Source organism: Parasteatoda tepidariorum, chromosome 3 (genome assembly GCF_982258835.1).
Source record: "Parasteatoda tepidariorum strain Cologne lab strain chromosome 3, Ptep-v5.0, whole genome shotgun sequence".
In the NCBI taxonomy this organism is placed as follows: domain Eukaryota; kingdom Metazoa; phylum Arthropoda; class Arachnida; order Araneae; family Theridiidae; genus Parasteatoda; species Parasteatoda tepidariorum.
This window is the reverse complement of record NC_141757.1, coordinates 93,246,573-93,263,964: the sequence shown is the minus strand read 5'-3', so window position 1 is coordinate 93,263,964 and position 17,392 is coordinate 93,246,573. Positions and strand designations below refer to the sequence as shown.

Below are 17,392 nucleotides of genomic sequence, written 5' to 3'. Positions count from 1 at the left end.
ACAAAATAGCTTCATGCCAAACTAAATTATTCGCCTTGATATATACAAACCAGCACCTTCACTGTCGTTTCCCTTCAAAATGGCTTTTGCTATATATATAAAAATAGGGTTTCTACATGGCGAAATACATCCAAATTTTGTACATTTATAAGCAATATTTACACTGTACAAAATAATTCAGAATGCGTATGCACAGAACTACAATTAATATTTTTTTTCGTAAATTTTTTTTTTATGTTTTTTTTTCCAACTATAATATTTTCAAGATTTTTTTTTCTTATTTATTACCTACATAAGCTTTAAGCGTGCTGATAGATTTAATTTGAAAATCAACTACACGAGTACAAATGAAATACTTCATTTTTTTTAAATCATCAGTGGTTCTTTAATAGCTGACAAAATGAAGTTTTGCACATTTTATAGTTTCATTAAGATTGTTATGCAAGTGAAAAATTTTGAAAACATGGCTTGAAGTGATAATAAAGAAAAACAAATTTATAGGATGATAAAATATTATTTGAACACTGCATTTCATATTAGTACCTAAATGTTTGTTAGGAAATGAAAGAATTAAATGAAATGTTGAAAATATTTTTGAATGATAAATAAAAGGTTTTAAATGTTAAATCAATTTTATGCATTAATTATTTTCATTACATTAGAGAAAAGCATATATTTTCTTTAGATTCCAAAACCTTATTTCCTTTTTAAATTATAGCAATTTCATAAAATAAACTTTTTTTTCCAAATTTTAAAATAAGAAAATATTGAATACATGTTAAGAATTTTTAATTTATTGTAATAGTATTTAAATTTAATTTTATACATTTGAATTTCTCCATGAATGCTAAGGCATGAAGGACACATATAAAATAAATCTTAAATATAAGCGATCTGAAAACAACAATCAAAGTTATAATTGAACTAAACAAATAAGCGTTGGCTAAAAAACGAAGATTTGAACAACACATTGATTTTTAAATATTTTCTACGATAAACAACTCTTTTAGCAAAGATTTTTCTTATTTTTTATTTTAGTTTACATAAAAGTTTAACATTTATTCATCACAAATCAAATATTTGTATTAAAGTAGGTATTAAGTATTCTAATTGGCTTTTAATTTGGTGAACGCAGTACAGTTTCTACATATTGAAAACCATTATAGATTAGATGAGTATCTAAAAAAAATTCAACAGATAAAATAAAAATTTTGCAGCCGTTAATGATAAGTTATAAATGTTGTCCAAGTTGCTTTTTATCATCCTGTAAACTTGTCACAGTGAAGTAAAAGTTTGAAATCAGGTCAGCTCCATTGGATTACCTATGGAAATGACTTGTTTTCAATATCACCCATTTAATTATGACTCACTGTAATTTTTAGCCTGTTTATGTAAGCAAACATTTAAAATTTTCAATCGAACATCAATGAATTGCACATCATGAAGACAGCCACAAAAATTCTGAAGTGCAAAACGTTATTCAAATGCAATATCACAGAGAACCACTGATATACATAAACTGGGTAAAAACATCAAATGGAAAACGCCAAAACATAAAAGTCGAGACGATTTTAAAATATGACTAAATTTTTTTTTATAACAAATAAAAACAAGATTGTACAACAACAAATGAAACATTACTGCTGGCAAATAGTAATTAAGCAGGTACTATTTGTCACATAACAATTAAATACTGTGTACACACTACACAACTGCGGTAGAGTTCAACACAATGAGTTCACTAAATATGAGCACAATGTAACAATTGAATTTCATGGTGTACTTTCATCCCTGTATGTTAAAAGGTTTAAAGCACTTTGACTAACTACACATGCAGATTGCACAGATCGCCAAGGAAGTCAAGAGAGTAAAAAACAGACACTTATGGCACAAACTCTCTAAAATTCATACAAATTTTAGAGTCTAAAATTCGTTTTTTAAGTTACATTTTAAAATTTAGTCATTAACAGTTAAGTAGTGAAAGAGAACAATTTCCCGCAGTTATGATTATTGTGAGATATCTCTAGTATGGCACTTATGTTTTAGCGTGAAAAGCAAGTTTTTTTTTCTTCATTAACCACAATTAAAATATTTGGCAACAGGAAGAGCAACAGAAGTGAGAAAATGGCACATTTAACTGCACTAAGCTGAATTTTTGAAGAAGTGGGAAGAAAAATTCAAAGCAACTAAACAAAAATTACAAGGATTTTAGAACAGTAGGAACAACAATGTAATACCGTTAGTTTTAACATTAAGGAGGCAAAAGACTAGATTTCAAACTTCAAAAGCCAAATTTTTTGATACAAAAAAAAAAAAAAAAAAAAAGACCGCACTCAATAAAGTGCGAATAAACTAGTTTGCAAGAGGATAAAGTAAATCACAGCGAAAAAGAAATATCTGATTCAGTCAAGATAAAAAAATACATTCGTTTTTTGGACACACATGGATAAATTTATGTGCGCTCAATCGTTGGTCCACTTATCAGATAAAATAGGGTGACTCTCCTTGTTTACTTAGAAAATAAAACTGCACTTAGTAACACATGAACTACAAATGAAAAGGCTTTAGTGAAAAAGAAGTACACTTCATATTAACTATCTGATAAAATATCTCATAATATGACTGAATATAGCTTATCCGATAATACGACTAAATGTGTTTAATGAGATATGAGTAAATATCTAATATGATGATGATATACATATGTGATAGTACATTTTCTTAACGTTATACAATATATGATATGAATTTATCATAAGAAATGTGCATAGTTTTGTGGAAGGCTAAGACATTGACAGACAAAGTGGCTGCATTTGTTAACTTTATAGTAGAAACCCAACAAATTTTGTATTCAATGCCCGTCAATGCGATACAAGTTTGTTTACTGTTTACAACTAAGTCGTATTGAACAAGTAAAATATACGGCAATTCTTATTGTACTATGGGTATTTAATAGTTTAAATTTGCTCAGCCGACAAGATGATAGCAAATGTAAAAACATTAAAAATTTGCTAGACATTATCAAACAGGGATAAATGGTTCTATAAAACATGAAAAAGACCCTAAATGGATCCAACAGACACAGCAATCCCGAGAAAATGCTAATATTTATTGCTAATGGGGAAAAACTAAAAACAATGTAGGGATAAAAGTACACCATTCTTTTCTTAAACTGGAAAATGATGTTGACTTAAAATTAAATATAAAGCTACAGTGAAACAGCTCTATTAAAATTATTTAATTTTATAACAAGAAGAGTAGTAATATCCCACTTTTTCTTAGGTGACAAATATGTTGTTAAAATTGCATAAGCACTGATGCATAATAACTTTTATTAACAATAAATTTGCTACATTTTTCTGTCGTTAATTGTATAGGATACACACCAACTTAAAACAACACTCCTGAGGAAGATTACACATTGTACCAGAATACTGAGATAAATAAGTTGTCTTTTAAGAACTATTGAAGACAAATATCTACTAAAACCATTTATTTTCATTACAATATCGTTATTGTGAAAGCACAATGTGATTTGTTTTTAAAAATTTATATTAAGGTTCTTTTAATTATAATTTCAAACATTATGAGCGATATTTCATTCAGTATGCAGGCGAATTTTTTAATGTTCGTGTGCTGAATAATTTCTATATTTTGCATTTCTCAAACATAAAAGTATAAAGTAAGGCACTGCCTTTTTTCAAAGAGCTTTTAATATAAGTTCGAAAATAATCCAAATAGTATACAGGCTATAAAACAAATCTTTTAAAAATAAATTCTTTGTATCACTTTTATTTTTATATTTTCACTTGGAAAAACATTTTAAAGAGGAAAATCAATACTGATGGGACCCTTTACAGAACCACCAAGCATATTTGTCACCTTTCAAATGCTTTGCAAAATATGATACAAAATATTTCCCCCTTTTTAAAAAGAGTAGAGAGGGAAATATTTTTTTCTCACATATAACAGCATTAATTTATCAATGTGTAATATACAACGAGCAATCAAGTTAAGCACTCTATGAGTCAGATTTAATTTCAGATAAAGTAAAGCTGACTCAAACATTGTCGGTTTTGCGAAGGAGCAAAAAATTTTAAGGGGCTCCCCAAGAACGTAATCCAGCAGCAACAGCTATGAAATGAATTCTATTAAGAGTAAGCAGTGTCCACTTTGTACATATTGCTGCATCCACTTTGTGGCATATTGTTCTATGATACTGTTGTGCTACGTGCATATGCGGCTACGAAAAAGTATAAACTTTGATAACTCCAGTGCTGAAAATAAGGGAAGCAAAATCTCAGGTACTTTATAAAAGCAATATCTAATGCACTCTCAACTTCAGAGAATTGGGAAGCCCCATGTTCACAACAATAGCAATATAACTGCCAAATCAAAGTTGAAAGATAACAACAATAAAATAACTACTATCGTGCAGTGGAAATGTACAATGCATGTAAGACATTGCACAGGAGCAACAACTAACAAATGAAAAGTGATTAAAGCATAAGCGTTTAAAAAGTTCATCAGAGAAAGCTCACGGTTCCAGTGTCGTACCGGATGGTACACCGGGCTCAAGTAGTAGAGTTCCCAGGAATGGATCGTAGGTTCCAGCTAGGAAGTAAGTATCGTTGTTGTCAAATAACGAGTTTTCAGGATGCTTCTTGTCTTGATATTCACTCCACGAGAGAACTTCACATTTGTGCGATATTGTTTGGACATCATTTTCATCAAAATGAGGGGATTGGAACAGCGCTCCCTGTTAGAAATTTATAAATTATTAGTATCATTTAAGTTTAAAATTTAAATGCACTGCATGCAGTTTAACAGAAACATATAACTGAAAGACTTTTGTAAGTGTTTATTTAAAGATAAAACCCGCCATTCTTATTTCATACAGAAATTTATACATCTGATCAAAGCTAACAGCATAAATACAATACTGGGTGCAATTTTCAAAAGAACTTTAAAACTCTTACGCTGACTCGTAGGCTCCCCGCCTTCACATATTTGTACCTGTGTTTTGGAATGTTTGAAAACGTTTTTAGCACTAGATGGAATTTTATGTTCATAGAATTTTAGAAAAATGTAGATTTTAGCATAAACATTTATTTAAACAAGACACACACACAAACTTAAAATATATACAGCATATACTTTACTGTACATTTTTAGAGAATGTGTTCATATTTTAGTGATATCAAGGCTTAACAGCAAAAAATAATTCTCTTGCTTATTATATACAACAACAACATGCTGATTTTAAAGAATTGTCTAAAGCATGTGATATGGAAACATTTCTTCCCCTTCATGTTTATTAATCAAAAACTACATGTCAGTCATATAGTAGAAAGACAAATCTACATTTATCTTAAATCCTAAGGGAATACAATGCCACCTTGTGCCAAAAATTATAGTTTTTAAAACCTTCCACAACAGTGGTGCAAAAATGTGACGACCAGGAGGGAATCACTTTGTCAAGGAATCACTCTGACACGCTGGCATGTCAAATAAGTGATGAGAGCATTTCATGTTGGCAGAAAGGGTAAAAAAAGTTGTTAAATTAATAAATCTAGAAAAAACAGATACATTTGAGGAGTAGGTTAGTGGAAAACGGTGCAGCATATGGTGATAAATCCTATCGAATGAATTTGTTCCATACCTGACCGTAAGCGCTATTTTAGTAGCGTCCTCATGTGGCGAGTATTGTAAGAGTTCAGTGTTTCATTATAAAATGTGACGATTAGGACTGGGCTATAAATCGATATATCGCGACATATCGATTTAACGCCTATATCGGCAAACCGATACAGCAACTTTCATTTCAAGCGATGCATCAGAAATCTGATTTAAGCCGTCGAGTGAAGAAGACGATATAACGATATAGCGATACACGCAAGGACTTTCTCTTACGTTCCGATGCCAACTCGCGCTGTGGAAGACGATATTGTTTCGTTTTGTTGAGACGGCCTTGACTGATGAGCAGTAGAATCAGAATCACTTTTGAGACCTTATATCGTTATATCACATGTTCGTTTTCGCACCTTCGCGATTTGAAATCGTTTCTTGTAGATTATTTTCAATGGGATTAACTTCGTGATCGCCGTCGTAACCTTGTTCTGAACGCAATCTATTATTGAAAAGAATTTTTAAAGAAAAGTTTCTTCATTAATTAGGTAAGTTTCTTATTTATTTTCTGACAAAACTTTTTTTATATTTTTAAATGTGAAAATTATCGGAAATCTAATTTAAGGCACCCATAAGGAATTAAATTACAAAGTAAATAAATTTGTTAGGTTATTTTTTTACTTTCTTTTAATTTATTAAAAACCTTTCGGATAAAACTTCTAATAATTTAATGGGCTTCTATTACTGATTTTAAATTTATAAATCTTGAGTTGTTTTTATTTTTAGAAATAAAGTTAAAACAAAACTTATTTTTTGGACATAAGTCAATAAACTTTATTTGTTCAAAAGAATTTGAAAAGTTTGCGAATTTTATTCATTTCTTTTTTTTTTTTTTTTATCAATTACTACTTCGTTTTATTAGAGAGTAAAATCATTATTTTTTTTCAATTTTCGTTTTATATTATTAGTTAATTAGCTAAATATATTACCGAATATCACAATTCTTTTGTTTTTATTTTTAAGAATTTAATTAAGAAACTTTGCCTTACTTTGTTTTTCGTTCATAATTCGGTCATTATTTAATTTAATTATTTATATGAAATAATAATAAAAATAGTGTTTAAGAAGCATTTTTTTCTCAAATTTATTTAGCTCTTTGTTTTAAGCATACAAATAATTTTTTAACGAACTTATTTTTTAAATTTTGTTTCTATGTTGTTAGGTAAATATATTGATAAATTTCACTTTTATTTATTTTTTTATTTTTAAACTAAGAAATCTTTTGTTATTTTCGTGATCATTTTTAGAAAATATAACAAAACTTGTGTTACTTCTTCATTCAGAATTTGAACATTACGATCGAACTTAATAATTCTGTAATTATTTACGCATAATAGTGCAAGCAAATATTGATTTGTTAAAAAAAGTTTCTTTTTTTAAAAAAAAAAAAAATATTTTTAACACTTTGTTTTAAATGTATAATGAATTTCTTAACAAACTTTTTTTTTAATTTTTTAAATTTTCTTTCAATAATTTCAGCTAGATATCTTTATAAAATACCCTTTTTATTTTTAAACTGAGAAATCTTTCAGAGAACGAAAATTTTAAGAAATTATTACAAATCTTATGTTTACGTTTTAGTTTAAAATTCGAACATTTTTAATTTTAAACTTCGGCTTTTAGTCAATCTAACTTTTATTTTAATTAAAATATGTTTTGAAATTTTAAAATCAGCTTTTGTTTAATAACAATATTTTTTTTCATTAAGGGTGTTTTAGGGGTTAGCTTAAATTAAGACTGCTTATACCTTATAAACGATAAAGAAGTGCAAATATTTCATTCTGTATCTACACACATTTTTTTCAATAAATATTTTAAGTAAGATTTGTACATCTTAGTCAATTTATTTAATATCTTTCTTTAGCAAAACATATATATTTTCAAATTTATAAATTGATTTAAATCAATATGCGTATGAAGTCTTGATAGAAATCTGACTTTCTGTGCCTTAAAGTAAATGAAATTCGAAAATACTATATCGCGATACATCGCTATATCGCGATGCAAAACTGACGATATATCACGATATATAATTTCTAATATCGCCCAGTCCTAGTGACGATAGATCGCATTGTGTGAGAAGAGAATATTGAGTAAGCATGAGAATTAAAAATAAAAGTTAATACAGTCTGCTGATTTGTGTAAACTTCATTTATTGAGGAAGAACAGAATTAAAGTTAAATTTGAAATGAATAGATTGATTGACCTAGCAATTTTTTGAGTAAATAAATGCTATAAAATATTCTAAATACAATTATTATGAAAAATATTATGATTTTCCTTTGTAACATAACACAATTTTAAAAGTTTTTGAAGTTTAACTGTATTACGTAAAACCATGTGCTTTGCCTCCCCTCCCTTTACTGTGCTTACCATTTTTCAGTCTCTTATTCGTGACATAAGATTAAAACACAATGCCATTAGAATCTAAAATGTTTTAACTTATTTGCTAAATTTTCGCCTTTTTCAATAAAATAATTATGTGTGCAATAGCTGTCAATTTCAAGCAAAAATTCCCAGCTGTACTTTTTTCAAATGACTTACTTTAAGGTGACTTAATTTCTTCCCACTCTTTGTTTCTTCAGGATGATAGAACCATTTCACTTTCACATCCATTTTACCTCCCCATGATTCCCACATGGTTTCAATTCTGCCTATATATGGTAGATGTGGTCGGCCAGTAGATAAGAAAACAGCACAATCTCCCACCTAATAATAGGTTAAAAAATAAAATAAATATATGTCATTATAAAACATGCATCAACTAAAATTTGAATGTTAAATTTTTGGTCTTTACAGGATACACACTTTTTTAAGGAGTTTTTGTAAGGAATCGATCATTCCAGCGGAAAATATGCAACCTACCAAATTATGTAATTTACACAGTTGTACAATGTGAACAATTACCAAATATATAATTTAAAAGTAGCATATTTGTTAGTTATATGATATAGATTTTAGGTGAATAATATAAATTAATTACATCAAAATATTGTAAAATATGTTTAATAAATTGCTCTAGAATAGGAAATACTACTAAACATTAATAGTTAAAAAATTTCTAGAATAAGTAATATAGTTTCTAGCTATTTATGTAATATGTTTTAATATATAATTTTAAAAACAATTGGAAAATGCTATGGAATTAAGATGAATCCGTTGAGCTATTAGACTAAATTGGGTGGATAATGAAGACTATGTGAAAATAGAAATGATATTTGGTTACAAAAAAGGAGAATAGAATTAAGAAAATTTGATAAATCAAAAATCAGCTGCAGGAGTCTTAATACAGAACTAATTCTGCTCTAGTAGTTATATCTGTTGTTCATGGAAAACTCTTTTAGAGATAAAATTGAAGAACTTTTCAAAAATGTAACATTACTAAAGAAATAATGAAAGATTTATCTGCAATTTATTTTGTAAAAATAAATGGAAACAATAATTTTAAACACCAATAATTTTTTATGAATTAGTCATACAATTAATTTAAAGATATATCTTTACCTACATACTATATCATTTATAAAAACATTACATACAAAAACATTTAACTATAAGTAGATATTTCCAATAATACCATAATCATAAATTTAAGTTTGAGTATTTATAATTACAAAATTAACGTTATTAAATTTAACCATTTATTAGTTTAAAGATATACCTTCATAAATATAAAATACAACACAAAGATTTAATTAATAAGTTCCACAAACACCACTATAGTTAACAATAAAATTATTAAACTTAAAAAGAAAAATAATTTAATGAACCATTTACCCTTATAGTTTCTTTACCACGTTGTATAGCCTTATAAAATTCCTTTTTAGCTTTTCCTTTAGCCCCGGGACGCCGGAAGCTTTTTCCCGACCATCTCCACAGTTGACGAACGGGCAAAAAGGCTGAAGAAAAGGTTTCCATAATAAATAATAAAATCAATTTCAAGAACTTCGGAAAAATCCTAGTTTTTTTTAAATTTCTGGCAAACATTGAAACAATATTTAATTTATCTTCATCTTCCAGATATATTTGGCAGAAAAACAGAGCAAAACTATGCATGCGAAAAGGTGCAGAATAGAAAGAATTTGCCAGAGCATCTAGTAGAAGGCTTTGTTAGAATGTGAACAATTATTATAATTAAATTATTCAACTTTTAAAGAGTGCGAGACAAAGGCTATGCCATAGACAAAAGTACTTCTAGCTAGTAGAGCAGTTTGAAAAGGAAAATTGGTTATTTATTGTAGTATAATTAAAAGTTAGATATCTCTAATTTTCACTAAAATGTTCTACTATATAATAAAGCCCAACAAATCTTTGCATGGGCAATCAAAGTATACAATAGTGGTGTATATTTATATAAATATAAGAAATTTATAGTAAGCTCAGATATTAAGAATTGATATTTTTAGTTAACCCTTTGATGCAGATGGGACAATAGCATCCCTTTCATATATACTGGCGTTCTATTTACAAGCCAACATATATTTTGGTTTTTCTTAATTTTAAAAAATCTGTTAAGATTATCGGAATTATATTTCTACCAAAGTATAAATCCAAAAGAAGTAGTTAGAAATCTTTTTTTAATTCATATTTAAAAAAAATTATTAATAGTTTTATAATTAATGAAATTTCAATGATGAATAACTGTTTCTCGTATATCTAAATAAGTGCAAATTAGATAAATCGTTCAGAAGTGAGTCATGTTTGGAAGATTTTATTTTAAACGCAGAAAAAGACACCAGTGTTTCATTATGTAATTTTTAACAATAAATTATTAAAATGTTAAATATAATATTTTTGATTTATTTTGAACTAAGTTAATATGAAATAATGAAAAAGTATGAAAAATATGTTTTAATAAAAATTCTGCGTCAAAGGGTTATATAAGTAATAAATATATTACATATGCTACAATCAAATAATTCCATCAGTTTCACTAGAATATTATGGTTCTAGAGTTTAGCATAGCAATTCAAATTTACTTCTCATTTATTTTAAAACATACACATATATATATACAATAAAATCTCAAATTCACAAATTTTTTGATATCACAAAAATTAATTCCCTGAGCTTTTGCTATTCCCATAATATAAAAATACATTTTTCATTAACCTTTGATTTAATTAAGCAATTTTACTGATAAAGACATATTTATTTATATTTTTGATTATGCCTGGAAATTATAAAACTTCAATTTCATATTATCTCCAATAATTTAACTTTTATTTCATCACATTGACATTATTACAATAGCAATACTCTAGTGTTCTTGATGTTGTGTATTAAAAGTCAAGGAGTCCTATGCTACATACACGAGTGAAGGAGGTTCTTTGCAGAATAATGTCAATGAACAAAGCCTTAACTTTTCTTTGAGAAAACAAGAAAGAGGCAGTGTTGAAAAAGTCAGCAATAATTGCAGTGTAATAATTTATAGAGTCCTGTCAGTAAATATTTTAAAATTATGTTAAATCTAGATAACTATTTCAAATGTATATAAATTACTACCTAATAATAATTTAACATATTTTTCTATTTTTGTAGTAAATACATGATGAGTATGAAAAATGGATAGAGGTTTGAGTACCGATAGCATATTTGACTGCAAATAGCACATACAAAAGAACGCAACAGTAAAACTCACATTTCCCCCTTAATTGGGAATATGGAAGAGTGTAAACTGCTATGCTAAAAAACATTTAGTTAAGAATAATGATCAAAGAGTAGAATGTGAACTTTGAAAAGTAAATGTTGAAATCAAATCTCAGAAGCATTACATTGAAACAATGCATATAAGTAAACACAATTTTTTTTTTTTTTTTAACTACGATTACTATTATCAAACAATATGTATAAAAAAATTATTTACAAAAAGTTTCAATATATTTTCGAAATTTTATTTCAACTTCTGTCTTATTGTTAATAAATTTTTTATTGTAAGTCTCCAAAATCTGTTCCTAATATTAAAAAAATTAACTTAATTATCGATTAAAAAGTAATTATCATGTATTAACTCATTATCATGTAAAAGTATTAACTCATACATTATCATGAAAAACATTTTATTAAAAACTATGAAATAAGACTAAAAGGCAGTTACTTACCAGCTATTTTACTTTTTTCAACAGATGGAACACGCTCTTTCCTTTTAGCAGGTTTAGTAGGAGAAGTTTGAAGCTGAAACAAAGAGGGTTTATATGTTAACAAGCATTAAAAACATCTATTAAATTCAGGAATTAAAAAATATTGGTTCACCCACTATATTTGATAATTTTTTTACAAATTGTATTCGTATATAGTTTGTAACATGTAGACTTCCATTGATGTTTGAAAGCAGTCAGGTAGTGCAATTAAAAGATTGTCACTCATACTGCAGGTGAATAGGTAGGGTGATGAGCCTAGTAGCAAAACAGTGATCACTGCAGATTATTTTTCATCTTTTCCTTTCATTTTTAAAAAACAAGCAAGTAAACAGGGAAAAATTGCTGAGACAACCTTTTAAAGCATTTCTAAACTTGTTTGAAATGAAATTTCAAAGGAAATGTACAGGGATTTATTTCATCATTTTTCTAAAATCCTAACCCAATTTCATCAGGTAATAAACTGGATTTAATTTTCTTTTCAATTAAATCACTAGCTGGGAAAGTGGGAACTGATAACCTTTTTGATTGTTGGAAGAAACTGGAGTGATTATTAGAAACAGAACCAAATTTCATCAGGTTTATCCCAATATAAATATATGGCATGCTTATAAAATAACTAATGGCTTACCTTTGATTTCTTAAGTTTCTTTTTAGCAGGTTCCAAACTATCGTCATCAGAAGAACAAGACGACGATTTCGCCTTGTTAGCTATCGCTGAGTTCTCCTCCTGATTAGTGTGAGGAGATGGTGATTTCTTAATTTTCATAGTCAGTAATTCAGTCGTTGAGTTTTCCAAAATGAAAGTATTGTTCGAGTCATAATCTCTGGGAGATGAGTTACAAGAGTCATCACTGGTTGAGTTTGGTGATATCACAGTTCCATCTTGACCATGCTTATGCTTTTTGTGATGATGATGCTTATGATGATGTTTATGGTGGTGCTTATGGTGATCCTCCTTATGTTTTTTATGTTTCTTTGGTTTGTGATCTGGTGGTGTGGATTTGTCAACATTCTCTAGCTTTTCCTCAGAAGGCTTAGAGAGTGAATCAGTTTTATTCTTTTTAGAATCTTCACAGTCTTTTTTTGCCACACTCGTTTGGTTTTTGTTATCACTACGACTCGCACTTGAAGACTTAGAAGAACTCCTGGATCTTACAGCAGAAGGGGATTTGCTTTTAGTTTTCTCCTTATTCTTAATATCAGATGCTAGAGCGGAAGAAAAAAACATTTAATTCATTAAACAAGCAACTGATTTATATAATTATTATGCATTTGATAAAAAACAAAATTTTAACTTCACTATTCAAATTATAGAATTAAAATGCAGAAAATTGACTGTTATGTCTTGCCCTTAATATATAACTTGATTAAGTGGGTTTATAGGTAGGAAAGCAACCATGTTGTATCCAAATAAAATAGGATATACTTCATGCTACTTGTGAATAAATCACTAATAAAGGTTCAAAAATGGACATACTATAGCTTTAGTTCTCTAAACAAGAACCTTCCTCAGTATTGAAACACGACTTTTTCTCATTTTGTGTTTCGACACCAAGAAAGATTTCTGTTTATAACTGAAACAATAATACCTACTTCTGCATCTTTATTTGGGCCTTATTCAGGTTCTTTCGCTTTCTTCAACCAGTTTGCATCCAAGATCAAGTCCAAAGTTATGTTGATATTTAGATGCAAAAATGCATAGCAACAGTTTTTCTTAAATTACACACTTTTTTATACATTTAACATTGACGAAAACGAACTTGAATGAAATAAAAGTATACAAACTATCCTGAATTGAATTAGGAGTAGTCAACAGAGTATAAAAGAATTTAAGCATAAAAACTGATGTATTCTGACGTCTCCACCTGATACTGTTACTTTTATCATCTCAAAATTTAAGAAATCAATATTTAAAGTGATATTAGCAAACTATTAATCCACAAAATGAAAAACTAAATTTAAAAAACAATATACTTCCTAAGATTCTAATTACAGTAGGGAATGGATTATCCGGAACGATCGGGACCATCGCTATTCCGGATTACTGAATTTTCCGGTTTTCTGAATTGCTACAAAAAGCCGTTTTTTTATTGTTAAACCCAACTGAAAAAAAAAATTTGAAAATAATCTTAAAAAGAAGAAAAAAAGATGAAGTAATACCTTAATGATTATTTACAAAATGATGGTAAGGTAAACATCTTTCAAAAAAGAAAGAAAAATCCTAAAATCTTATGAGGGAAAAAAAATTTATTTTTTTGAAAATGGCGGGAAAATGTATAGAATTTTGTTCCGGTTTTTTGGTTTTCCGAATTCCGGATAACGCGTTCTGTACTGTATATTCCATTCATATAATATTATTTATAACTTAGTTTTATGCTATAATCATTATTAACCAGAAGGAAACACCAACTCTGACCGTGTCAAAAAAAAAAAAAAAAAAAAAATAATAAATAAATAAAAAAAATTTCACAGAAAAAACTTAATTTTCTTTCACGTCCAGTCACAGTATTATTGCACTTGAAATTTCAGATCCATTTTCATAATCATTAATATAAGGTCATTTAAAAAATAAACTTTATGGATGTATATTTAGAAGTATACGAACTTTCAGAAAGAATATCTCAATCTGGCAAAGAAAGAAGAGAAGGCTAAGAATACTTAATTCATTCAAGGAAAGCATTTAGGAAATGACCAAAAAATAATAATAATGGTAATTTTATTGTTTTTGTAACTTATCTGATTCATTTATTCAATTTTATTTTAACACATAGTTGCAAAAAATGAAAATCAATTTGATGTCTTAGAATATATCCAAAATGATGAAGTACCACTTACATTTTTTGTTCGATTTGTCACTGGTTTTCATCTTTTTATGCTCATTCTTTTCCTTATCATTGATTTGAGAACTGGAATCATTCCCATTCTTTCCATCATTAGGACCAGAACTATTTTGACTTTGGGCACGAGATCTGCGTTTTCCCAGAATCATGAATGGATTAGGTTCCATCGCTACAAAAAAAGGGAAATCATTAACACTTATAAAACAAAAGCTATTGAAAAAAAAGTTGGTTACTTGATATTTGATTGAAAAACAATGTTAAATAACGGTTATTCCTATCATACAATAATTATTTTAAGGATATGATTAGCATATAATTTAATACCAAATTAGTAGAATCCTGAGAGAAAACACGAGGACATTATTTGAATAGAGGTCCAACAACACTTTCACTACATTTCTACTTTATTTTAAAACTAGTACACTTTCAGAGAATTTCTGCTGTCAAACAAAGAGCAACAAATGGAAAATATTAAATAAGTTAAAATTTAAATTATGCAGACAGTAAAAGTGGTTGAATAAAATCTTTGAAAACAATTTTTGTTCATATTTCAATTTTGTCCAGGAATTAATTCTGCATTTTTTTTCAATTTTAAAATTAGCTCAAAAGAGATGCCAAATTTGCATTGTATTAGAATGTATAGAAAAAGCATTATTTACGAAATTGGCAAATTAAACTCCGAAATAATATGGGTAACAAGAATTACTGCAATACAGATTGTGGTGATCACTAAAAAATAAGATTGGCAATAACAATGAGCACAAACTTAACAAGACGCTCGTGCAATATTTCAGTTGGAATGGTTTGACAAGCAGAAGAAAATATGTTTTTTTTTACAGTCAGCAGCTCTATCTTTTGGCATACTTTGTAATTAATCATGAGGAAATTTTTTTTAAATTTCATTAGGCTGAAAGCAGTAAACCAAACTTTTGAACTTCTTTTTTTCGTTTTAAAATTGATGTTACAACTTATTAGTCATGTTTGGAACACCTAGTATTAATTAAATTAAAATGTTAGGCAATTCTATTGACCAAAATACTTACAGACGATTGGGAAGTCAGATGGAAGCATTCTAATATCATTTAAGGGAATACGACCTCTGTCACCATCATCAAACTCTACATATAACATATCTGGATCAGGCATAGGACTAGTTGCTAAAAGGGGATGAAAAAACAGATGAATATCAAAAATAACGTTTGAAAGATAAAACAATAGTACATTGGCAATAATACAATGCAAACCACCAAAAATAAAGAATTAGTTTACCTTTGGTTACAGTACCGGGATATAAACATCTATACTGCTGACTCCAGAAAGCACATATTCTAGACCCTTCTGGTAACTGCTGTTTATTAATGGGCTTTACTTCTAACACCTAGGCACATATAATATTACATTATCAAACAATATGCACATGGGGAGTTAAAGATAATTAGAATGAAAGAAATGTATATTTTTTATAGATATAGTCCAATTTTAAACTGAGTATGAAATTTTTTTTCAATTAATATCTTTAAAACATAGGTTTACTACTTTTTCTAGAATATAGTCATCATTTCATACTAAGCAATTTATTTATTCTAGTTGTATAACAATAATGTCTTTTAACAAAGAGATGTAAGGTAATGTACAGATGAATGCTGAACTTGTTAAAGAAAAGAACAATGTTAAAGAACAGAACAGTAAAATAAGCACTAAACATCCCAAGTTTTTTTTCCTACAGAAAATGTGGAATTGTACAAAAAATGTACTAATTGGTGATAAGAAATTGATGAATTCTGCTTAACTAAATTGTATATAATCAAATATCACTAATTTCTTCCAAAGAATGTAAAATTAAATTCGACTTTTAATTTAGTATTTTTCATTTTAATTTTTGATTTATTATCAATTTAATGAGTTAAAAATTCATAAACAAACTACGCAATAGCACAATCGCTATTTCCTAAACTGTCAATATGCTAAAAAATATTTTGTCAAGGCATTTGGATATAGTGAACCATTGTTTATACTGTATGGGTCTGTAGACAGTTCACGACAACACAGTTCAACTATACATTGAAAAGAGACTGGGATAAAAGCAAAGTTTTGAACTTAAGTTATTATATACTATAACAAAATGGAACTTACAGCAGCATTAAGAATTTCCTCTTTAGAGAACATATGAGGTCGTGCAGCTCTATCACCATCAATTAAAATTCCATACCTAAAAACATTTTTTTTAAATTATAACACAAATGACAAAATAATGCATTTTTTAGAAATTTTCAAGATGTAGGATAATGATTATTAATCTATCGATACTAATAACATAATTTAGAACATTAATTATATTTTTCTTTTTAATTCTCAAAGTTTATAAAGTAATTACAGTCGGACCCCGATTTAACGAATTTCGCGATTTAACGAATTTTTTTTCAACCCCAGCAAAAACAGAGTCAAAAACCCCTAATTAACGAATAATTAACCTCGAATTAACAAATTATTTCAGCATCCGGAAAAAATATTTTTCATTAATTTTGATCAGAAAAATATTGTATTTTTTTGTAATTGGCAGATTCTAAAGGGAAAAAAATCTTTTCTGGGAGGAATAAAATAGAAAAAGTGCATATTCGTCTCAAATAAAAGAAAAGCCCGCAACAGGGAAAAACAAAATTCGTCATGGGTAGGTGGGTAGAGTCAATAAGACATATTACACTTGCAAGGTCATTTTCCGGGGGT

General features: G+C 28.0%; 1 protein-coding gene across 10 annotated transcripts in view; it reads right to left on the bottom strand.

Moving 5' to 3' along the window:
* Positions 1-222: 222 nt before the first annotated feature.
* The window catches only part of LOC107444455 (uncharacterized), a 219,828-nt gene continuing 202,658 nt past the window's right edge, over positions 223-17,392 (bottom strand). For all 10 annotated transcript variants that reach the window (XM_087159803.1, XM_087159799.1, XM_087159802.1 and 7 more), the window contains 9 exons: positions 16,802-16,877; positions 15,938-16,046; positions 15,712-15,825; positions 14,664-14,837; positions 12,457-13,034; positions 11,790-11,862; positions 9,466-9,587; positions 8,233-8,397; positions 223-4,759 (listed from right to left, as the gene is read on the bottom strand). In XM_087159803.1, coding sequence (XP_087015929.1) covers positions 4,538-4,759; positions 8,233-8,397; positions 9,466-9,587; positions 11,790-11,862; positions 12,457-13,034; positions 14,664-14,837; positions 15,712-15,825; positions 15,938-16,046; positions 16,802-16,877 — 1,633 coding nt within the window. In that variant the 3' untranslated portion in view covers positions 223-4,537. The remainder of the gene's footprint in view (positions 4,760-8,232; positions 8,398-9,465; positions 9,588-11,789; positions 11,863-12,456; positions 13,035-14,663; positions 14,838-15,711; positions 15,826-15,937; positions 16,047-16,801; positions 16,878-17,392) is intronic.